The 22871-nt window shown below is 44.6% G+C and overlaps 3 protein-coding genes across 3 annotated transcripts in view; all 3 read left to right on the top strand.

Annotated features, from left to right (window-relative positions):
• LOC135715340 (dystrophin-like) overlaps positions 1–22871 on the top strand; it is a 197541-nt gene that overhangs the window by 85047 nt on the left and 89623 nt on the right. The window lies entirely within an intron of this gene.
• Positions 6638–14926, top strand: LOC135715338 (uncharacterized). The gene has a single exon (XM_065238659.1). The coding sequence runs from the start codon at positions 11252–11254 to the stop codon at positions 14105–14107; it is 2856 nt and encodes a 951-aa protein (XP_065094731.1). The 5' UTR covers positions 6638–11251; the 3' UTR covers positions 14108–14926.
• On the top strand, positions 18912–22633 carry LOC135715337 (uncharacterized). Its single transcript, XM_065238658.1, has one exon. The coding sequence runs from the start codon at positions 19723–19725 to the stop codon at positions 20923–20925; it is 1203 nt and encodes a 400-aa protein (XP_065094730.1). The 5' UTR covers positions 18912–19722; the 3' UTR covers positions 20926–22633.

The following is a 22871-nucleotide window of genomic DNA, read 5'->3' as shown; positions in this document are numbered from 1 at the left end:
ATTCGGCCAGTCTTCAGCAGCTCGTTAGCTGCGTCCGAAGAAAGTCGTATCAACGCCGTCTGCGTGCCACCATACGCCTTTCTCAACCGAATTGCCATCGGTACGTCTCCCAGGTTGCATTGCACCTTCAGCGCACTTTTTAACTCGTCTTCTGTTGTGATCTCGTCCAGATCCCTGCACTCGACCACTGACTCCTGGGATAAGGCTCTTACGTTCGCCGTCTCGCCAAGAGATTTTTCGACGAGCTCCTTAAAAGCTGAGCTCTTAACCGTAGGGTCCCTTTTCAGCTCGAATAGCATCTCGCCTTTCTGGGTTCGCCTGGTTTTCACCACATTCTCGCCTAGTTGTTTCAACTCCGGATCGTCTCTCACTTTCCGGAGGAGTGCTGCGTAGGACGTTTTGTCCTTCGCCTCAACAACCAGAGCGTCACCCTTGCTTCTCTCCCTACGAGGCCTAGGCTTCTCCTTATTCTTCCTGTCTTCCTTCTTCTTCTCTTCCTTCTTCCTCGCTTCTTCTTCCTTCCTTCTCGCTTCCTCTTCCTTCTTCCTCACTTCATCTTCCTTCTGTTTTTTCTTCCTCTCCTTCTGGTTCTCGACTTTACGCCACGCACCATTTTCTCCCATCTCCTTGATGCCTTCCTCGTCGTCCCTGCGTTTTTTGGGCTCCTCCTCATCTCCTGGCGTGTCCCTATCTCTCTTTTCAGGACGTGGATTTGTGGGTCCCTTCGGAGTCTCATGTGCTTGAGCCAGTCTTATGCTCTCCTTGGCTTCCAGCAGAGCCTTTTCGGCATTTTCGGCCCTTTTTCTCCACTCTTGACATTCCCGATCTGCCACTGTTATGCCGGATTTGATACCGGTCACAAGTTGCTTGATCTCTTTGTGTACGTTGTTTTTATCCTTCACGAACACATAGAGATCATCGATCTTCCTCCTGACCTCCGTCATTTTGGTTCTCCCGAGCTGCAGTTCTTGGGATTTGCTACTACTGGATATTGGTGTGAATATCTGGCTTAGCCCAACGCCTGGCTGCTCTTCTTGAAACTTACTGCTGCTGCTGGAACTCGCAGTGACCCCCAGGTTCGACACTGGTGATCTCTGCAATATCCCACTCCTTGCGAACACGTTTGCTCCTCCGTTTTCACTGTCTGGCGTATTGCCGTCGTTCTTCATATTTTTTTTGGTTTTTTCATTTTCTTCATTTTTATTTTTTTCTCCAATTTTATCCATTCTGATGGGTCCCCCCTTCGGGCCGCTATCTCCACTCGTTGTATGTAGTCTCCTATCGTGATCCCATGGTTATCTATGCAAGCAGGGAGGCCATGCTAGGGTTGACACGGTCCTTCATGGGGGCCGTGTTCAGAGCCAGATCGGCGTAAGTCAGGAATGTTACATCTGAGCCTACTACTCACCAATCACCAATTGGTGACGAGTTTTGAACGTATCCGGAGGCCTGCCAAGGTTTTACCGGGACGGGGGCAGCCGCACTATTAGCCCACTCGCCATTTCAAGAAGGTGTCACCCTTCTTTACTTAGGGAGCAGAATAGCACGACTGTCAGCCCTGTAGCGTGGTATCCAATCCATTGTACCGTGTCGTGTCCATAATTCCATGCCGTATCCAGTATGCCGTAATAAGGATCTTACTGGCGTCGATCCTAATGTGCCGGTTGGCACTCCTGCGGGTCGACGAAGCATTTCCTCCATCGCCGTGTTATGGTTACCGCGCCAGTGTTCGCGTCGCACCCCCTCACTTTGCTATTGTCAGAAGGACAACATTGCCCAGGCTACACCACGGGGAGGCGTGAGGTAGGAACTTGTGAGAACCAGAGCTAGGTTGTCAACTCACCATTTGTAGCCCTGTGTGTGTGTGTGTGTGTTTGTGTGTGTGTGTGTGTGTGTGTGTGTGTGTGTGTGTGTGTGTGTGTGTGTGTGTGTTTGTGTGGATGTGTTCTGTATCATAGGTGCAAACATCAACATTTTTAGCCCTGGAGATGGAAGGTGACAGCTCTATTGTTCATCCAGTGACCCATTTCAAGAATACCTGTTCCTACACGTACATTCTGAGATCTCCTTTATATACAATATGCCCGCATGAACACATCGATGTATCAATTGGATACATGTTATGCATTCACACTTCCAGAATAAAAAAAAAATGTTTTTATTCTGGCACGTATTCAGTTGCAACAATTTGAGATTTATGTGAATAACACATTAAAATGTAAGTAAACTTTGCTGTTCTGTTCAACGTCCAATTAAAAAGACGGCTCTCCATCGCATCTTGTATCCGACGTCTTTTTCCCCTTTTTCTTGTCTTTTTGCGAAGCTTCTTTCCTTAATTCATCTGCTCTGCTTCGATGTATGTTGTTTTTTTTTCTCAAGGCTTAGCCCCCCGTATACCAATACCTGAAATTATACAAAAACAAATTAAACATTAGCACCAACCCTCACCCGATTGCAACATCTCCAAGCCATGCAAAAGGATCATTTCGTGCCCCATGACAACTTGATTCAGTTGCTTCCAGGTTCATTGTTTTGGCGCCAGCTGGGAGAGACTTGGTCTTCTACCCAATGCTTTTCTTGTCTCCATTCCGCTCAGCTACTCGCAATTGATTGTGACATAAAGGGTGATACGGTCAAAATTTGGTCAATATCAACTTGACGTATTTCTTTCAATTTTGCATTTAAAAAACCTGAACACCCCTCATTTTGAAGGTGTGTGTGTGTAGAATGTTGCTCCTATTTTGATTTTGGAATTCACTTTTCAGTTGTCAAAATGCCGTCCAAGCAAGAAGAGCAGCGTATCAAAATTCTGCTCGCGCATCGCGAAAATCCGAGCTACTCGCACGCAAAGTTGGCAAAATCGCTAAAAGTTGCCAAATCAACCGTTACAAATGTAATTAAAGTGATTGGGGAACGTTTGTCGACAGCCAGGAAGTCTGGATCGGGGGGAAATCGAAAACCGGAAGCTGCTGAGACGACAAAGAGAGTTGCCGGTAGTTTCAAGCGAAACCCTAACCTCACTCTCCGAGATGCTGCAAATAAGCTGGGTGTATCGTCTACAACCGTGCATCGAGCCAAAAAACGAGCTGGACCATCGACTTACAAGAAGGTAGTGACTCCAAATCGCGAAGATAAACAAAATACGACGGCCAAAGCGCGATCCCGGAGGCTGTACACGACGATGCTGACGAAGTTTGACTGCGTGGTAATGGACGACGAAACCTACGTCAAAGCCGACTACAAGCAGCTTCCGGGACAGGAGCTTTATACGGCAAAAGGAAGGGGAAAGGTAGCAGATGTTTTCAAGCACATGAAACTGTCAAAGTTCGCAAAGAAATATCTGGTTTGGCAAGTCATCTGTACCTGTGGCTTGAAAATCAGCATTTTCATAGCTTCCGGGACTGTCAACCAAGAAATTTACGTGAAAGAGTGTTTGAATAAACGTCTGCTGCCTTTCCTGAAGAAACACGGTTGTTCCGTACTGTTTTGGCCGGATTTGGCATCTTGCCATTACGGTAAAAAGGCCATGGAGTGGTACGCCGCCAACAACGTGCAGGTGGTTCCCAAGGACAAGAACCCTCCCAACACGCCAGAGCTCCGCCCAATTGAGAAATACTGGGCTATTGTCAAGCGGAACCTAAAGAAGACCAAAAAAACTGCTAAGGGCGAGCAGCAGTTCAAGGCAAACTGGCTTTCTGCGGCGAAGAAGGTGGACAAGGTGGCTGTACAAAATCTGATGGCAGGGGTCAAGCGTGAGGCCCGGCAATTCGGATTTGGAAAAGCGGAAGCCTAACTGAATATTTTTCCTGAATTTTATACTAATTGAACTTGAAAAAGAAATTTAATTTGATTTTTTAAATAAACGATTTCACCGATTTACACGCGTTTTCCCTTGGCCAAATTTTGACCGTATCACCCTTTAGTGGGCGGAATATTACAATGTGAGACAATTCATTGCAGACGTCTTCCAAATTTGACCGATCGTCAGGTAATCAGTGTCAGTGGGTTACCACCTGGCACCTCTTAGCAAGCACTATGCTACGAAGCGGACCGGAAGTTTCAATGAACAACCTTCCCCTATCTTCACCGGAGTAGTATGGCGAACAAAGTAGTGTTTTTGTTGAGTTGTGCTGTGAAAATAAATTCATAATTTCGTGTGAAATAGTGCCGTGTGCCGCGAAAGGATTATTCCAACGCGTGCCCGTTGTGTTTTTTTTTAACAGGATAAGTAGAGGAAAAGTTGCCTAGCAACTCGTTTTTGTTTAATTTTGTATTTTCCCCCCGGCGCGCTATTGCTTCTGTATACTGAGCTGTGGTGGTAAAATTTTATTTTGTGTTCTACTACCCTGTATATGTCTGCTGCTAACAGTGTTAGCGTTTAATTTGGTAAAATGGATGTGTGTAATGTATGCGAGCAGTCTATTGCTATGAGTGGGCTCCCAGTTACTTGTGTAGGTCCGTGCAATGGAACGTTCAATTTTGCTTGTGCGGCACTCACTAAAGTTGCGGCGAGGCTTATAGCAGATAATGCAAATGTTCTGTTCAAGTGTGATAGTTGTCTATCAGATCAGAGTTGTGACGAGCAGAATGATCTGATCTCGCGCGTCAAAAGGTTATAGGAAGAGATGAAGAAGGTTTTTCAACTCTCGGACATGCCAGTGATGGCATGCGAGATCACATTGCTGCTCAGGTGGACATCGCGGTTAAAAGCGGAATGGCAGACATTAGAATAATTGTAAATGGTCTTGAAAATTTTATTTGTGAGGAATTGGATAATATGAAAAGTTCATTTTTTTAAATTGATGCGGAAAACCAATTAGCTGTAATGAATGATCAGCGCAGTTCATCTAGGACGATTCAGTCATAATCGGACCAAAATACTAGACGCAAAAAACGTAAAATACAAAATAGTGATAATGATGATAATGTTGTTTTTCAAGAAAATGCGAGTTTTGCGCATGTTGTAAAAAGACATAGTCGTGCTAGTCAAAGTAAAACTAATAGTAACAGTAACAGTAAAAGTAACAAACCAGATAATCGTAAGACTCGTCCGGTCATTGTGATTAAACCGAAAGAATCCAAACAACCTTGCGAAGATACTCGTAACTCAAATAAACCAAAACACACAAAATCAGTCATTTTAGGAATGGTAAAGATGGCTCCATTATTGTTGAGTGTGCAACAGGAGCAAATGTAAGTGATGTGAAAAATGGTATTGAAAACAATCTGGGTGAAAACTATAGTGCTGTTGTTCCCACGTCGGTGCCAAGATTGAAAATAGTGGGCATGTGCGATCAGTATTCCTCCGATGTCTTCATTGACTACTTAAAAAGTCAAAATGAAGATATCGCTATTTATAATGTAAAAGTAGTGAACATAACGTTTACCATGCCGCATTTAGCTCGGAATGTTTGGTCTATAAAAGTCTTTTTATCAGAAGAAAAGCAGCTTGCGTTTCAATAAATAGCAACCTGCGTTTCAATAAATAGCAACCAAGTTCCAGTAATGTGAATCTATTTGATGTTTTGTAATCGATTATTGCGGGGTTGTCAAAAGGTTGGTGAGAAATAATAGTTCAAGTATGGAATAAAGTGTTGCTGCAGCTGCTGAAAATTACTCCGAGTTAAGAGTCAAGTAGCAGTTATTAACAAAATCTCCATTGCGCTTCCAACTTCCTATCGTTCGTTGCAAGTTCACATCAAGGAGAAGTAACTGAAGGAGGTCTTCATTAGTGAAATTTCGTAGCAATTTTTTAGAGACTGGAAAAGTTTATGATGATCACATGCTGGACTGGTCGGACTCAATTGTTTTTGTTCATTCAAGGATGCGTATTAATTATCGTGCACAGAGTGACTTTAAGAAGAAATGTGATATTTAGTTATTATGTGGTTGGATTCGCTGGAGGAGGAATTGTTTTAAAATGACTAGAGAAAATTAAGCATCGGGAATGCGCTCTCGGATATATTGATTTGGTGAGTACGTTCCAGTTGAAGATTGTTCCCTCTAAATAACCCTTTTTTGAATACATTTCTTTAATCACACATTATTATATGCTGGGTTTAGGGGGGCAGCCTAAGGGTTTCAAACGATTTGTAGACTGGACAAGGGTTCGTGGATTTGCCAGTCCCTTGTCACGTGTTGATGAACGTACATCTTGTCGTTTGTCTTTCAAAGGTCTTCAATGAAGTTGATTCACCCTGCTGCAACAAACCATCAGGCAGAACTTTACAACCAGTGAAGTATCTGCAGTCATAGGTAATCCTTGCACTGATGGTGGGTTCTATTCACATCACATCATCGAATATTGCGGGGTTGTCAACAAACTACGTAGCATTACGTCCTTGGGGTTATATCGGAAGGAGGTCACCTCCAGTGGGGATTGGTAATTGGCGGGCGTTCTAGAGACCTGAAAAATGGACAAAACTTACTTTTATCAATTAAACCTTATTCAGATAAGATTTTTGTTCTATGTGAACCTCTAAAACAAATAAAAAAAAAAACAATTTAAAAATTTAAAATAAAATACCTGAAAAAAAAAGTTGATTTTTCACTGTTTTTTTTTCACTTTAGGCAGACTTGAAAATTATTTATTGTTAATTTTTCATGCTATCAGTGGTTCACATAGAGTAAACATATTTCCTTTAAGATGTGCCAGGTTTCAAGTCATTTGGATGAGAACTTTTTGAGTTATCTTTCCCGCCAATTTGGAAAACACCGTTTCGAGAAAAACGCGTTTAAAGTTTTGGGTTGTGTAAAAACATGATTTCTGGAACTTATGGTTAATCGGCGATACCGGGGCCATAGATCACTCCTTCCTCGTGCTCTTAGCATTTTTTAAACATTGAATTGGTCGATGAACCTGACGATATAAAACAGCCAGTTAATAGTAGTTGTAGATTTGAAGGTTTTCACCCAATTACATTAGATGAATTTAGAGTTATTTGCTTTTCATTAGGAAAATCGACTGGAGTAGATAATGTTAATCTAGAGTTATTCAAGATTGCTTTCATGTCATTGGCCACATCTTTCTGGACCTTATTAATAAATCATTGCAGAATGGACATGTGCCACAAATTTGGAAGGAATCCTTAGTGGTTCCTATTAAAAAAGTTGCTAGAACGATTAAAGCCGAAGAGTTTCGTCCTATCAACATGTTGCACACATTAGAGAAAATCTTAGAACTTGTTGTTAAAGGCCAGTTGTTGGAGTTTCACCGTACCAACAGATGACGGACGTTCTTCAGTCTCTCACCACTAGTTTCTATTTAATTTTCGTTATTTCACTCCGTAAACGCTTAAACTGACTGCGACGAAAATAACATCAAATCATGGCTTTTGATACTTTTTGTTTTGTTTTTGTTTTGCTGTGCGCTACAGCTGTCAATATTGCATAGTAGAGTGGTCCCATGATTAGCTAGGGTTCCCAATCATTTTTAATCTTAAATAAAGTCTGATTTGCTCAAATTCTAAGGGGGGCGTATTGCCCGGGTGGGGCGTATTATACCGAGTTACCCTATCGAGATTACAGCGCTTGCAGAATAAAATAATGCGCTTGATTTTGCGATGTAATAGATTCACTTCCTCAACTTTGATGCTGGACGGTTTGCGGTTTGCTGTCTCGATATTTGTGTGATCGAATTGAAAGAGAAAGTGATTATGATAGATATAATACTATAAACGCGGTTGAAATAAGAACACCACATTTCTTGACTTGTGCTTCACAAAATTCTTCATTTTTTAAAGGAATAAATGTTTTCAATTCGATGCCTAGACACATTAAACGTGCAACAACATTAGCAGAATTTGAGAGACATTGCATTTCACACGTTAAAACTGTCTTTTGAACGGTTATCCAGTGTGTTTTTTATGAATTGACAAATTATGTATCTTGACGAAGTTATGCTGGATAGCTGTTATAACGAATTGTTAATAATTATTGTAGCACTGCAAAAACTATTTTGTTCGCCACGATGGTGATGGATTTTTGATATTTGATTTAATAGTAGTAGTAAAAAAACACTTTTTTTAGTAGTCTACAAAGGTTTGAGCCTCGCGCGCGTATTACGGATATAGAGGACTGAATTTAACATTAAAAAAAAAAATTGCAATTGTGAAGATTATTTGGAAGATACCTTGAGTTAATAGTAAGTTTTCTGACAAATGTTGTGGGTTCGTGAGCATTCCTGACATTGCTGAAAATTATGATAGCATCAGATTACGGGGTTGCTAGTATAATAGGATGCTTTGTTGATTGTTCACTAAGTTATAACTGATTTAGGAACTCAGCACTCACCAACTACCTACTCGGAGATCAAACATACAGCACCCGGTCGACTCAGGCGACAAGAGCAAGCTCCGGAACACCCAGGGTCGACTAGCTACCGGGTTATCAGAGGGTTTCGTGATACAAAAACGAAGAACGTTCACTTTTCTTTAAACGCATTTATTCGCCACTTTCTGTATTATGTGCGTGTTGTTCTGTGTTCACAATTTCGTGTAATATGTGTCGTGCAGCTTAATCACGTTGTTTACTGTACCGGCCAGGACTGTCTTGCATCAACGTAGAGAGAGCAAAGTCAGTGATGAAAAATATTGTATTACTATTGTCGCGGACAACGCGATAGTCCGAGATACCACTGCACAAGCGACACAGAACAAGCAGAAACCTAAACCTATTGTACCCACACGCCGCACATAATTGTACTTCGCTCTACACTCCACACAGCAGGAAAAAACAAACAGCTACATCACGTAGGAATATCCTCATGACTCGATCACTCTCGATCGAGTCGGTAGGTATAAAAGTACCGGCACCAAACTTTACCTATAATCAGTACAAATCGAACCATTATACGAATAACACCCGTTCAATATACAATTAATTTCTAACGCCGCGAGTTCATCTCTTTTTCTCCTGACCGAAGCCAACCACAAGCCAATCAATCAGTCTTTTTCAAGACTACAAGAGTTTAACTTTCTGTGGCTAAAATCCCCTGAACCAGTGACCATTTCCGGATAGTTCGCTCAACCGTTGCCAGGCGTTGGAGCTCATCGAAGAGGATCCCAGTGCGTGGACATCTTTTTGGTCCTTCGAACCGGATAATTGTTCCGTTCGAAGTGGAATCAACTTCACACGTGCCGTCGCTTTGTTGCGACCTCACCGCTGCTGCTGCAGCATCATCACCGTTGTTCATTGTGAGCAATACAATCGATCGCCGATCGGACGGTGCACCTTTTCTGTGGTTTGGTCTGGTGGAGAAGATTTGGACTCTGTGAAAACTCCGTAAAACATAGAAAAGTGGACAGTAAAAGAAAGCGCATTTGAACGCGCAAGTGCGTTAGTGGTTGGATTCGTTTCGTGGGTTTGATCGACAAAACCCACACCTCGACTGCTGTCGTTTCCAGGTTTGGCCGTCAAAACCTGTGCCGTCACGTTTCCTGGTTTGGGCGACAGAACCTGTGCCATCACGTTTCCAGGTTTGGGCGTCAGAACCTGTGTCATCCTCGTTTCCAGGTTTGGGCGTCAGAACCTGCGCCATCGATTGTGAGTTGGGTGCTTGGGTTGGCGTGTCGACTGGTGAGTACTCTCGTAGAGTAAGCAAGGTTTTCGGATTTTTGATTGGAGGAGTGGACTGGCATCGATTTTTAAGAATTTGGCTTGGGTTGTGGTGGTAATTGGTAGTCTGTCTTTCACGTGACGATCTCAGCAGGCGATATGACGTCGCTTCGGGAACGGTCAAAAGCATTGAGCGTCATTACGGACGCAATACATACCATCGAGAACTTCGTCAATACTTACGATGCCGAGGTCGATCGAGACAAGATCGACTCTAGATTGAGTAGGCTAGATTTATTATATGATCGATTTACTAACGCTTCAATTGAGTTGGAATTGCTAATGGATGAAAAATCCGAAACAAAGGCTACGTTTATGAAGAGCCGCAATGAAATGGAGGACAAGTACTACAATTTGCATGACTTTCTCACCGCAAATAAAGTGAACCGCCATATTGCTGCTAATACCTCTCAGGTTTCTACATCTGTAGTGCGCTTGCCAAAAATTGATTTGCCAACTTTTGATGGCGAGATAGACAATTGGATCCCATTTTATGATGCTTAATAATAGCTTAATCCACAACAATAAGGGTTTGGCTGCTGTAGATAAATTCCATTACTTGATGGCAGCACTCAAGGAACCCGTCAAGCAACTCCTTGATACGACTAGCATTACGGGAGATAATTACAGGATCGCTTGGGATTTACTGGTCAGTCGCTTCGATAACAAGCGCCTGCTAATTAAAAACCATATAAACTCTCTTTTCGCCATTGAGCCTGTGAAAAAGGAATCTTCTGCTACCATATTGTGCCTGGCTGACCAATTCGAACGCCATGTAAAAATCCTAACGGCGTTGGGGGAGCAGACAGAACAATGGAGCTCCCTGCTCGTGCACATGGTGTGCAGTCGCTTGAATCAAAGCACTTTGAGGGAATGGGAACGGTCAACAGGTAACGATAAAGAGAAGGTTCCTACGTATGACGAGCTGATAACCTTTCTGAAAGATCAAGCTCGGATCTTGATGTCCTTGAACAGTGGAACCCTGGTACCCTCCCCTCCAAAAGATAAACCCCGTTTCTCTGTTGCTCATACCGCATCCGTTGCAAAATCATACCCACCAAAATCCTTCAGCTGTATCGTGTGCAACCAACCGCATCGGATTTACGATTGCGAGGTGTTCAAACGGATGTCAATCGAACAGAAGCAAGACACCGTCCGCAAGAAGAAGCTATGCTGAAATTGCTTATCATCGAGTCATCTCAGCCGTGACTGCTCCTCCAAACCCTGTCGGAAGTGCAACGAAAAACACCACACACTTTTGCATTCTTCCTCCCCTAACGATCGTTACACCCAACCCCAAGTGAAACCACCTACTGAAAATCTACAATCCACCACCTACACCGGAAGTGGAGCCGTGGTCCCGGCATCATTGTCCACTCCAATTCCACCATCACCAATCACCTCGTCCGCCACCCACCAACCTCTCACCAACGCATTAGCTGCAGCAAGCTCTTCCACCACCACCTACTCGACTGTTCTATTATCCACCGCCGTGGTAAAGGTCCACGGCCTGTCGGGGAGATCTACATTTGTTCGAACCCTGTTGGACTCCTGCTCCGAGTCAAACTTCATCACCGAAAGAATCGTTCAGCTTTTGGGATTGAACCGACGAAAGCAAGCTGCAATTATCGCTGGAATGGGTGGCTCTACTGTCAACAGTACTTACTGCACCGTAGCAGATTTCAGTTCTGTTAATTCCACCTACTCTAACACACTGACGTTCAGCATCCTCTCCAAGATCACCAACGATCTGCCCTGTCGGGCAATCGACATTTCGCAATGGAACATCCCTCCTGAGTTAGTCTTGGCAGACCCAGATTTTGCTTCGCCGCAAAGGATCGATATGGTTATCGGTGCTCAGCTGTTCTTCAGTCTTCTGCAGGAAGGACAGATCCCAGTAAATGCTGGTCCTTCTGAACACCAGCCTATTCTCCAACGTACCGTGCTCGGATGGGTAGTAAGTGGACCTGTTGCCATCGATACCGCTAGCCAAGGACCTGAGCGAGTCGCTCTGTTGTGTACCACCGATGACTTGGACCAACAACTGACTCGATTCTGGGAAGTCGAGAGTTGCCCTCAAAGCCGTGGACTGTCTAAGGAAGAATTAGCTTGCGAGATGTACTTTTCCGAAACTACCACCCGCGACGAATCAGGCCGATTCGTTGTACGCCTGCCGAAGAAAGAGCACGTCTTGAGTCAACTTGGTGACTCCGAGATCGGTGCCCTTCGCAGATTTCAATGGATGCAACGTCGACTCAGCAAGAACCCCGATTTGAAGGCCCAGTATGTAGACTTCATGGCAGAGTACATAGAACTTGGCCATATGGTTCCCGTAGACCCATTACAAGACAAAATCCATACCCGCTCGTTCTATCTTCCCCACCACGCCGTGCTCAAGCCGAGCAGCACTACCACTAAGTGCAGAGTGGTTTTCGATGGGTCCAGCAAGTCTTCTACAGGAATCTCTCTCAATGATTGCCTTATGGTGGGACCTACTGTTCAGGATGCATTATATGCTATGGTCATCAGGTTCTGCATGTACGAAGTGGCTTTAGTTGCAGATGTAACCAAGATGTATCGCCAGATGTGGGTACATCCTGACGAAAGGCGTCTTCAGCTCGTGTACTGGCAAAGCACGACTGATTCACACGTCCATCCCTACGAGCTGACCACGGTAACATACGGCACCGCATGTGCACCGTATCTAGCTACTAGGTGTCTACAGCAATTGTCCTACGATCACTCGGCGAGCGAAACCGATGCTGCAGCACGAATCGGTAAGGATTTCTACGTGGACGATTTCCTCAGCGGTGCTGACACTGTGGAAGAAGCAACTCAGCTACGTTCTGGAGTGCAGAGCATCCTCGCGTCCGCAGGGTTCGAACTTCGAAAGTGGTCGTCGAATTCATCCGAAGTGTTGTCACACATCCCGGACAACCTGAAGGATGATAGGCCAATTGTCGCAGTTGATGACATCCAAGGCTCCGTCAGCACACTCGGTCTGCTGTGGCACCCTGAATCGGATACCTTCTGGTTCAAAGTTCCTGAGCGATTCTCTGATAATCCGATCACGAAACGAATCGTGGTCTCCGAGATGTCCAAACTCTTCGACCCATTGGGTATCTTGGAGAACCCGGCCGATCTCATCTCGAGGGGTGTCGATCCCTGCGAGCTCGTCAACAACGCACTATGGTGGAAGGGTCCACCGTGGTTAACGTCCGATCCAGCGGAGTGGCCAAGTATGTTTCCAGTCCAAGCCGCCTGTGAATTTCCTCCCGAAGTTCTCGAGGTGAAGCTTCGTACGCTTGCAGCCGTCACTCGATCCACCGAAGCTCCCGACCGCACACTGTTCACCCGCTACTCGTCACTAACGAGACTCATCCGAATCGCTGCATATTGCCGCAGATTTGTGCGGTACTGTCGGGTCAAGCTCGCTGGATTCCACCTACAAGCTATTCCGTACCTTACCTCAGCAGAACTCCTTCAAGCACAAGAAGGCCTTGTAAAAGTTGTGCAAAATGAGTGCTTCAGCCAAGAAATCGCTATGCTTCAGGCCAGATGCGAAGCGGATCTCAAGAAATCCCCATTACGTACCTTGAATCCCTTCATCCACGATGATGTACTTCTGGTCGGTGGCCGGCTGAACCACTCTTCATACTCGTTCACGCGCAAGCATCCAATGCTTTTGCCTGCAGCGCATCCGTTCACTTCACTGCTCGTTGATTCGGTGCACAAGCAGCTTCTCCACGCTGGACCGCGTGCGATGATCGCACACATCCGTGAACAATATTGGCCATTAAACCTCCGTAACCTGGCACGGAGACACGTCAAATCCTGCTTGCGTTGTTACCGCACACGACCACAAGCAGTACACCAGCTGATGGGCCAACTTCCGAAAGTTCGCATCACTCCGACCCGTGCGTTCCTCAACACGGGCGTTGACTTCTGTGGTCCCGTTTGGCTGAAGGTACCAGTACGTCGAACGAAACCAGCTCCACCGATCCGAGCATACGTCGCTGTATTCGTATGTATGGCTACGAAGGCCGTACACCTCGAATTGGTTGGCGATCTCAGCTCCGAAGCCTTCATCGCAACGTTGAAACGGTTCGTTGCACGGCGAGGCAAGCCAATCGCCCTGTTCTGTGACAATGCCACCAACTTCAAGGGCGCAGACAGGGAACTACGAGACCTCTGCAAGCAACTCAACGATCAACAACTACGACTGAAGATAGCATCGTTCTGCGCTGAATCATCCATCCAGTTCAACTTCATCCCCGCGAACGCTCCGACATTCGGCGGCCTTTGGGAGGCTGCAGTCAAGGCTTTCCAGCATCATTTTCGGCGAGTCGTCGGCTTGGAATCCCTGTCAAGCGATGTAATGTGTACCATCCTCTGCCAGATAGAGAGCTGTCTCAACTCTCGGCCACTGACGACCCTATCTGAAGACCCAAGTGACACGGAAGCCCTCACACCGGGACACTTTCTGGTCTGATCAGCTCTCCAATCAATCCCGGAGCCCGACCTTGCCCAAGTTCCCAACAACCGGCTTTCGCTTTGGCAGGAGGTGCAGCGCAGAACCCAAACCTTTTGGAAACTCTGGTCGACGGACTACCTTCATCAACTACAGCAGCGTTCGAAGCACTACTACCGGCAGCCGAATGTTCTGGTCGGCAAGCTGGTACTCCTGAAGGATGACAACCTACCACCGCTCAGGTGGAGCATGGGTCGAATCGAAAACGTCCACCCCGGCGCGGATGGCCTCGTCCGTGTGGTGACCGTCAGACTGGCATCCGGCGCAGTATTTGACCGACCGATCGTGAAGATCTGCCTGCTTCCCATCGACGATGACGCAAGATCCACCTCCACTTCCGGCGAAGTGCCCGGTGACCCTGACGACAATGCAGCGCCCGCTGCCAACCCAGATGATTGATTGTGAAGTATTAGTTAAGAAGTGAATTTACTGTTAAATTTTATGAAACACATTTTTCATGGTGGCCGGTATGTCGCGGACAACGCGATAGTCCGAGATACCACTGCACAAGCGACGCAGAACAAGCAGAAACCTAAACCTATTGTACCCACACGCCGCACATAATTGTACTTCGCTCTACACTCCACACAGCAGGAAAAAACAAACAGCTACATCACGTAGGAATATCCTCATGACTCGATCACTCTCGATCGAGTCGGTAGGTATAAAAGTACCGGCACCAAACTTTACCTATAATCAGTACAAATCGAACCATTATACGAATAACACCCGTTCAATATACAATTAATTTCTAACGCCACGAGTTCATCTCTTTTTCTCCTGACCGAAGCGTTGAGATTAACAGGCTTGTGTCTTTACCACTGGTCTATCAACGCTTAGGAGAATGGATAGGCTAAAGGAAAACAAGAAGCGCTCATAGTGTGGTTACTAGTCTGCTCACATGCACGTTCGACGGTATTTGCTTTTTTTTTGTCCATGCATGATACAGAAAAGAGAAGTGAAGGTAAAAGATGCGATAGGATTTGTTCAAAGGGATTACTGTCGGCTTCTCTTCGTCAATGACGAAGAATGTATGGAAATGATGGTTTTTGTACAGCGACAATTTACTTTTGGTTTTCGTCAAACGTCACTGACCAAACTGACCGTTACCAACTCTGGTACCGGTACATACCGCTGCTGCCATTGATGGTAAATCGGAATGGCCGACACAGTGACTCCTGTCCTACTGTGCGGCCGGATCTCTCGCCAGATTGGCGAAGCGAGCGGATGACGGGCCAGCGGGCGTTGCTGGACGGTGGGATGGCAGGCGTCGTCCTTCGTTGGCACGATCGGTCGACCGTGGCAAGGCCACCTTGGTCAAGCCGATAAGGGAAAACTCCATTGCGATTATGGCCTACATTTGGCCAGATAATAGTATTTGGGCCTTGATAATTGGGCTCGGAAACTGTTTCCAATTTCACGAGCCGGCCGTGTGTTGACGGATGACCTTTTTAAGGTCCAACATAAAAGAAGTCCTATCGGACGAATACGTAATTAATTTACGGTTTTTGGTGCAGGGTATTTAGTTACCTGAACGTTAAATTTCCCTAGCGCATACTAACTGCTGCTAGGGGGGGCGAGTCCTGGTTCACGTTCAAAAACAGCAACCACTGCACTTAGCTAATTAAAATGCGTCTTAGCACACGGACGCCTGATATTAAAAGAGGCCGATTTTGGGCAATGTCTGTTCTTTTCTCCCAATTTTCCTTCATCCCGTCATCCTTGTTTTGTATAGTTGTTTGTAGCTCTATGGTGGACATAACGTAACTCTTGATCGCTTGTAGTACTTATGAATATTTAAGGCGTACAAAAAGGCGAAATAAGACGTGGACGCCTAAGCTTTTTCACATTTATATCGCTGTAAAGCAACAACTAGAGCGAATTTATATCTGTAAATGTAACCAGATGTTTTTGTTTGCTAACCTGGTTAAAATGTTTACATTTAATTATCATAAAGATAAATCGTCCAGCTCAAACCCTTGTAGGGGTAAGAGGTGGGACCATCATCATCATCATCATCATCATCATCATCATCATCATCATCATCATCATCATCATCATCATCATCATCATCATCATCATCATCATCATCATCATCATCATCATCATCATCATCATCATCATCATCATCATCATCATCATCATCATCATCATCATCATCATCATCATCATCATCATCATCATCATCATCATCATCATCATCATCATCATCATCATCATCATCATCATCATCATCATCATCATCATCATCATCATCATCATCATCATCATCATCATCATCATCATCATCATCATCATCATCATCATCATCATCATCATCATCATCATCATCATCATCATCATCATCATCATCATCATCATCATCATCATCATCATCATCATCATCATCATCATCATCATCTACATCATCATCATCATCATCATCATCATCATCATCATCATCATCATCATCATCATCATCATCATCATCATCATCATCATCATCATCATCATCATCATCATCATCATCATCATCATCATCATCATCATCATCATCATCATCAGCATCATCATCATCATCATCATCATCATCATCATCATCATCATCATCATCATCATCATCATCATCATCATCATCATCATCATCATCATCATCATCACTGACCTCTGAGTCAGAGCCCTGATCATCATCTGGCAAAATGGAGTATGTGTTTTTGTTTTTTGGGGGTGGTTTGGGAAGATGAAGCGGTATTTTTTAAGAGTTCTGCAAGTGACCTATTTGAGCAAGCTAGCAAAGACCGCTTAAGTTTTTCTCCTTGCTGTTTGTACTTCGGGCAATCAACCAAAGCATGCAGTGTATCCTTGCAGTAAACACATTTTGGGGTAGCCCGGTAAGGACCATCTGCATGTAGCTCGCCGCATTGATAGCAGCTCGGTTTGTTGGAGCAGAAGTCAGCGGTGTGACCAAGTTGCTTGCATTTCGAGCAGTTCATTACCCGCGGTACAAACAAGCGTACAGGCAGTCGAACCTTCCCAATTACTACGTAGTCAGGTAGTGCCGATCCTGAAAGGTAACACGGAACGAGTCTGACAGAGAATACGTTTTTTTTTGTGGCAATGAGAGACACTGATTGCATTTGGATGCAATCCAGAATCTTCACTTTCGGAAGGACACGGTTTTTGAAAATATCGAAGGATTTGGCATGAAGGAAATCTTTGCAAGTTAGACTCGGTGACCACTCCTTAGATTTCTACGTCGCAACTGGGGATGTAGACTCGATATTCCATCGTAAAAAGCTCATAGGCAACAATCCGGTTTGCCTGCTTCGGGGCATCAACGGTAACGCGCAGTTTGTTTGGTGGCACCCTTAAGATATCGATTACGGCCGAAAAATGTTTTGTTAGATCCTTCGAAATCTGAGAAATATTCAAAGGTGTTTGGGCCGGAAAAAACAACCCACGGACCTTTTGAGTTGTCTGGGTAAGCTTTATGGCGGGGGGTCGCAGAAATTTTTAAGGGAATGGTTGGAGTAGGGGGATCAGGTGGACGAGGTGGCGATGGTGGAGAAGGAAGGGGGTGAAGGAGGCTGTTGTTTAAACATCACCTTTGGATAAGCTCCAGTGCTCGTTTTGGGGACCGAAGTAGTATCCTGAGCTATCCATTTTCTCTTCAGTGAGAAGCAGATTTTCGTATTATGGAGATTTAATATACTCATCATCGGAGATAACTGCTAGCGAAATACCCCCTCCATCATTGATTTCATCCATTGCGGGGTCTTAAGTTCTTCCGCAACAGATTTCGGCGTAAAGAAAAAAAATAATAATAACTAAAAATTTATCAAAACGGTAAAACGGTAACGGTAAAAATAATACTTGATCAAACAAAGCAAAACAAAAGTTTTAAATGAAAAAAAAAGTGCCAGGAAAGTTAATCAACACCAAAGGGAGATAAAGGATTAATAAGATTGCAAAAAAAATCAGTAAGGGGAAAAAAGTGAAAACAATTTCAGCAAAAAACAATAAGGTGTCAGAAAAGACAATCAACACTGTATGGAGATTAATCAGGTTGCGAAGAACGGAAAATAACAGTTTGTTACTTAACTCTCCACACAAGCGCTCGGAGTGTGGCTGATGACGATGATCTATCCTGATGTGAGGATGATGGTGATGATCGTTCTATTGTTGCCTTCGAGTGTTTGCAACAAAGTACCGGCTGGCTCGCCGCCTGGTGAACTCGATGATCTTGATTTTTCAGTGGCGTGATACGATGAAATTTGTTGGTTACAGGTGAACAGTTCATCTGCCGGACTCGGCCGGAAATGACTGCTTCCTTTCTCGAACGATTAAGCGGTAATTAAAATTCCGCGATGCTAACTACACTGTTGTATACTACAACACCACTCAGTATGAAAGCGGATTGAAAAAAAACTCAATAGGGGAAAACAACTAGTACCGATAACGGTGGGCAAGCAATACTAGACCGAAAAGTCGAATGTTCGATGTGGAATGAGGAAATTATTTAAAAAACCGGATAATCCACTACTGTGCAAATTTTCTGACAGTATCCCGAGCAGGAACGAATATCTCGATACCTTAAATTGGTATGGATGAGCCTGACATAAGAGGTAAAATACCAAAAAATAATACTAAATAAATGTTCCCACAATACCATTCCAATACCAAATTATGATAATGCAATACCGAAACAATACCACCCAGGTATTGTTTTGGTATCCCAATATCAAGTTTTGGTATTTACAAAGTATTTTGCATGTAATTCATATTATTCTTTGGTATTTTACCTCTTATGTCATGCTGGTCAATACCAAATTTTGGTATCAGATCAGAATTAGGTATTCATTAGTTATTTTCTCCTGCTCGGGATGTCTATGGAAACAGAATCAAATGCGCCGTTAATATCCAAAACGACTGAAGTCAATTGCTCCTTGGCCGGCACCGGTGATGTAGTGGTTTAGAGCGAGGTTACTAGAAAACAATGCTTGGACATGCTTAGAGTAGGTGTGGACGTCGATTAAACTGGGCGATCGTACCTTGTTTTTCTGTGCGGTTTACTTTCCTCCCGACCGTATACGGGAGCGTGACCTCATCGAAACCCATTGCTAACAAGGTTGCAAAGACTCATTTCAGCTAAAACAATGTTTTTCTAAACTATGAAATAATTAGATGCCATGATCAAATTTTGAATTGGTAGGATACAAGAAGAGGTTGCAAAGAATGTGTTTGACATATTAAACCTGTTTATTTCACTTCTTGAGAGTCACAATCAGCGATTTTTCACAAACTCACTCACTCACTCACTCACTCACTCAGCGATCAGCAAATCGCTGATTGTGACTCATAGAAAGCAAAATTTACAGGTTTTATGTTTCCAACGCATACTTTGTAACCTCTTCTTGTAAGTTACAAGTAAAACATACCATCATACCATCTTTTGGTTTTATTATTCCGAAAAACATTATTTTAGCTGAAATGAGTCTTTGCAACCTTGATTGCCAATCGGTTTTCTCTGTTCTGGATACCGCCAAAGCAACCGATGAAGTTATTGTGTTTGATGACTTCAATCTCCCGGGGATTTCATGAAAAAAAAACTCGCAACGGCAAATCGTGTCGCGGAGGTGCAGCGACTCACTGAAGGAGGCACTTGGAATCACGTCGCCGGTCTGGAGAACCCGGCCGATCTCATCTCGAGGGGTGTCGATCCCTGCGAGCTCGTCAACAACGCACTATGGTGGAAGGGTCCACCGTGGTTAACGTCCGATCCAGCGGAGTGGCCAAGTATGTTTCCAGTCCAAGCCGCCTGTGAATTTCCTCCCGAAGTTCTCGAGGTGAAGCTTCGTACGCTTGCAGCCGTCACTCGATCCACCGAAGCTCCCGACCGCACACTGTTCACCCGCTACTCGTCACTAACGAGACTCATCCGAATCGCTGCATATTGCCGCAGATTTGTGCGGTACTGTCGGGTCAAGCTCGCTGGATTCCACCTACAAGCTATTCCGTACCTTACCTCAGCAGAACTCCTTCAAGCACAAGAAGGCCTTGTAAAAGTTGTGCAAAATGAGTGCTTCAGCCAAGAAATCGCTATGCTTCAGGCCAGATGCGAAGCGGATCTCAAGAAATCCCCATTACGTACCTTGAATCCCTTCATCCACGATGATGTACTTCTGGTCGGTGGCCGGCTGAACCACTCTTCATACTCGTTCACGCGCAAGCATCCAATGCTTTTGCCTGCAGCGCATCCGTTCACTTCACTGCTCGTTGATTCGGTGCACAAGCAGCTTCTCCACGCTGGACCGCGTGCGATGATCGCACACATCCGTGAACAATATTGGCCATTAAACCTCCGTAACCTGGCACGGAGACACGTCAAATCCTGCTTGCGTTGTTACCGCACACGACCACAAGCAGAACACCAGCTGATGGGCCAACTTCCGAAAGTTCGCATCACTCCGACCCGTGCGTTCCTCAACACGGGCGTTGACTTCTGTGGTCCCGTTTGGCTGAAGGTACCAGTACGTCGAACGAAACCAGCTCCACCGATCCGAGCATACGTCGCTGTATTCGTATGTATGGCTACGAAGGCCGTACACCTCGAATTGGTTGGCGATCTCAGCTCCGAAGCCTTCATCGCAACGTTGAAACGGTTCGTTGCACGGCGAGGCAAGCCAATCGCCCTGTTCTGTGACAATGCCACCAACTTCAAGGGCGCAGACAGGGAACTACGAGACCACTGCAAGAACAAGCAGAAACCTAAACCTATTGTACCCACACGCCGCACATAATTGTACTTCGCTCTACACTCCACACAGCAGGAAAAAACAAACAGCTACATCACGTAGGAATATCCTCATGACTCGATCACTCTCGATCGAGTCGGTAGGTATAAAAGTACCGGCACCAAACTTTACCTATAATCAGTACAAATCGAACCATTATACGAATAACACCCGTTCAATATACAATTAATTTCTAACGCCGCGAGTTCATCTCTTTTTCTCCTGACCGAAGCCAACCACAAGCCAATCAATCAGTCTTTTTCAAGACTACAAGAGTTTAACTTTCTGTGGCTAAAATCCCCTGAACCAGTGACCATTTCCGGATAGTTCGCTCAGCCGTTGCCAGGCGTTGGAGCTCATCGAAGAGGATCCCAGTGCGTGGACAACTATCTTCGTCGCACTCCAAGCAGCGCATGACAAATTCCGTATGAAGGCAGTCCTCTTTCATTTACGTCGTGAAAAAAAAACTAGCTCAGTACGTTCTCTCTCTCTTAGATCGGTCGGTTACTCGGAGAGGATTAAAAGCTGCTCGTTTTAGTCAGCCGTTCCGTATTGTTTGACAAAAAATGATGATCGTTGGAAGCAACACAAAAAACTTAAAATGGGTGCAAAACGGATTCGAACCACCAACGTTGAGATTAACAGGCTTGTGTCTTTACCACTGGTCTATCAACGCTTAGGAGAATGGATAGGCTAAAGGAAAACAAGAAGCGCTCATAGTGTGGTTACTAGTCTGCTCACATGCACGTTCGACGATATTTGCTTTTTTTTGTCCATGCATGATACAGAAAAGAGAAGTGAAGGTAAAAGATGCGATAGGATTTGTTCAAAGGGATTACTGTCGGCTTCTCTTCGTCAATGACGAAGAATGTATGGAAATGATGGTTTTTGTACAGCGACAATTTACTTTTGGTTTTCGTCAAACGTCACTGACCAAACTGACCGTTACCAACTCTGGTACCGGTACATACCGCTGCTGCCATTGATGGTAAATCGGAATGGCCGACACAGTGACTCCTGTCCTACTGTGCGGCCGGATCTCTCGCCAGATTGGCGAAGCGAGCGGATGACGGGCCAGCGGGCGTTGCTGGACGGTGGGATGGCAGGCGTCGTCCTTCGTTGGCACGATCGGTCGACCGTGGCAAGGCCACCTTGGTCAAGCCGATAAGGGAAAACTCCATTGCGATTATGGCCTACATTTGGCCAGATAATAGTATTTGGGCCTTGATAATTGGGCTCGGAAACTGTTTCCAATTTCACGAGCCGGCCGTGTGTTGACGGATGACCTTTTTAAGGTCCAACATAAAAGAAGTCCTATCGGACGAATACGTAATTAATTTACGGTTTTTGGTGCAGGGTATTTAGTTACCTGAACGTTAAATTTCCCTAGCGCATACTAACTGCTGCTAGGGGGGGGGCGAGTCCTGGTTCACGTTCAAAAACAGCAACCACTGCACTTAGCTAATTAAAATGCGTCTTAGCACACGGACGCCTGATATTAAAAGAGGCCGATTTTGGGCAATGTCTGTTCTTTTCTCCCAATTTTCCTTCATCCCGTCATCCTTGTTTTGTATAGTTGTTTGTTGCTCTATGGTGGACATAACGTAACTCTTGATCGCTTGTAGTACTTATGAATATTTAAGGTGTACAAAAAGGCGAACTACACGCAGAAAAAAATATTTTAAGCGTAATAATATTTGACGTAAATGCAATAAGAATTTCATGTTGTTTTGGCTGCAAAAAGAAATAATTATTGTTTCAACAATCCAGTATTGTTGTCCCTTAAAACCCATGGATTGTTAAATCAAAAAGAAAATCTTTTCGAATTTACAAGAGCTTTCATGGTTTTGACGTAAGTTGTCAAATTTGGCAGCTGGGTCAACAAGAAAATATGTTTGGTTTTAAAAGAGATTTCTTGTTGATTCAATCAAATTTATTTTATGAAGGCTGAC

This window comes from Ochlerotatus camptorhynchus, unplaced genomic scaffold (assembly GCF_037179485.1).
Source record: "Ochlerotatus camptorhynchus isolate MF236.1 unplaced genomic scaffold, CSIRO-AGI_Acam_v1.1 ptg000858l, whole genome shotgun sequence".
Classification (NCBI taxonomy): domain Eukaryota; kingdom Metazoa; phylum Arthropoda; class Insecta; order Diptera; family Culicidae; genus Ochlerotatus; species Ochlerotatus camptorhynchus.
The sequence above is the reverse complement of the archived record's forward strand: the minus strand, read 5'-3'. Positions and strand labels throughout refer to the sequence as shown.